Genomic DNA, 2,050 nt, shown 5'->3' on the forward strand with positions numbered 1-2,050 from the left:
CTGCTGGCTAGGATATGTGTGGGAGGTCTGTGTCATGGCAAGATCCTGTTAAGGGTATCTGTCAAGTTTAATTGTCTCTTTCCAGAAATAACTTTTTAAAAAAATGTTTAAATAATCACGCCTAGTTAATCAGTGTAAACCCCAGCTACTGCAGACAAACCTCCACCAAAGTACCCATCTCTTTCTTATCCACCCCCACCACATAAAGGTGCTCAATAAATAGCTCAGTTGGTTCTCAGGATAATCCAGGCTTCAGCCAAGTATTCAGGCTATTTTTAGCCTTGCCCCCAGGTTATCCACCTTTTTCTCTCCCTTACTACCTCCCTGCACAAGCCTTCTGCTCTGGTTCAAGCCTTGTTTGGACAACATTGTCCACTAAGCTGATTTTCATACACTGTGGCCTTAAATTATATTTTACACCTTTACTCAACTTTCTCAGTTTGCCCTCTCTCTCTAACTAGACTCTTGACACCTAAAGAGCATGGTGAGGAGCAAGTAGATGGCATAGCAGTTATGGTGCTGGACTCCCACATAGCCAGCAGTGGTTCGAGTCGCGGACCTGGTGGCTACACAGATATATGTGATTAAATGTAATAAAAAATAATAAAATGTTTTAAAAATACGAAAGAAACTGGGAAAAGAAGAGTGGGAACCAGCAGTTAACATAATGGCTATTTCGCTGGATTCCCACGTAGTCTACTGCGGTTCGCGTCCCGGACCTGGTGGCTTAGAACTCACGCCGGGCGCCTTTGTGTGCGTGCCCAAGATCCCGAAAGGAGAATGGAGGAGAAGGGATTGCGGCGTGACCATCCCCCCGGAGGGTGATTTCTTGCTTCCTGTCTCTATGTCTCTTTCTGTCTGTCTGGCGAGCGCACGCGCCCTATAGCGAAAACCTCTCAATTAAAAAAAAAAAAAAAAAAAAAAAAAAACCGAAAGAAACGCACACAGGGCACTTGTGCTTACATGCCCAAGATCCTGGCAGGAAAATGGAGGGGGGATTGTGGTGTGGTCATCTCCCCTGGGGGGTGATTTCTCACTTTCCCTTTCACTGTCTATCTATCTCTGGCGAGTGCATGTTCCCCAAGGCAAAAATCTCTTTTAAAAAAAAATTAAAAAATAAAACAGGGTGAGCCCATGTTATGACTTCCTCATACACCCTCCCTACCTCAGCATCTAGTGCTAGTTCACTGTCCCTGAAAACCAAGTAAGTAAATAATTTGATTTGACCCTCACCTGTCATTCTCAGGAATTTCTTCCACACTTCCAAAGCCAGGTGTGGGCACTGGGCAATCCATGTGTGAGGGTTGGGCGATATGAGGCTCAGGGACAGGGATGTCCCCAGGAGAGGCTGTGTGGGCTTTCTCGGCATCAAGCCGAGCCAGTTCATGGTCACACACGAAACACTCAAAGCCGTTGAGGTAGTTGGGCAGTAAAGGGTCATTCACTCCCCACTCTCGATTCTTCAGGCTATCCAGGAGGAGCTGGTTGGTGATACCCCCGGGTTGCTTGTATGCCAGGTATTTCATATACTCCTCATCATTCTTGTCCAAAAAGTCAATGAACTCTGCTAGCTGCTGAGGAGACTCAAAGTCGTCAATAAGAATGATGGAGTGATTGTTGGGCATCCAGTCCCTCACAGATGGAGAGCCGCGGTACACGGGCACGGCGCCCAGGTGCAGGGGGCGCCACAATTTTTCTGTCATGTAGTCGTTACAGATGGCATTTTCAAGGGCCAAGTGGAACTTATAGCGGGACAAGAAGTCCAAGAGCTCCGGATCCTCGGTGGTGGCTGTGGCCGTGTCCTGTAACCGCGCGGTGGGCAGCTCCCGATTCTGCAGGCATTTCCCATATGAGTCCACCTGGGCGGGTACATACAGTCATGAGGGTTCTGCCCAGGGGCCTGGACATCGGGGACCCGGCCTCCGCCCGCCCACTCTACTCCCTCCCGCCTGTCGCGGCCCGCCCAGACCCACCGGGATGTAGCGCATGAGCTCGCGCACGTAGCGGTCCCGGTCTGCAGGCACGTCGCAGTGGGACTGCAGATAGAGCC

The 2,050-nt window shown here is 49.7% G+C and overlaps 1 protein-coding gene and 1 long non-coding RNA gene across 2 annotated transcripts in view; one reads left to right on the forward strand and one right to left on the reverse strand.

Annotated features, from left to right (window-relative positions):
* Nucleotides 1-2,050, forward strand: part of LOC106734064 (uncharacterized) — a 17,830-nt gene that overhangs the window by 11,189 nt on the left and 4,591 nt on the right. The window lies entirely within an intron of this gene.
* POFUT4 (protein O-fucosyltransferase 4) overlaps nt 1-2,050 on the reverse strand; it is a gene marked incomplete at its 5' end in the record, with an annotated part of 7,709 nt that overhangs the window by 5,127 nt on the left and 532 nt on the right. The window contains 2 exon segments of the mRNA XM_014584834.2: nt 1,234-1,859; nt 1,974-2,049. Coding sequence (XP_014440320.1) covers nt 1,234-1,859; nt 1,974-2,049 — 702 coding nt within the window.

The sequence above is a fragment of the Tupaia chinensis genome, unplaced genomic scaffold (genome assembly GCF_000334495.1).
Source record: "Tupaia chinensis unplaced genomic scaffold, TupChi_1.0 Scaffold148012_1, whole genome shotgun sequence".
NCBI lineage: Eukaryota > Metazoa > Chordata > Mammalia > Scandentia > Tupaiidae > Tupaia > Tupaia belangeri.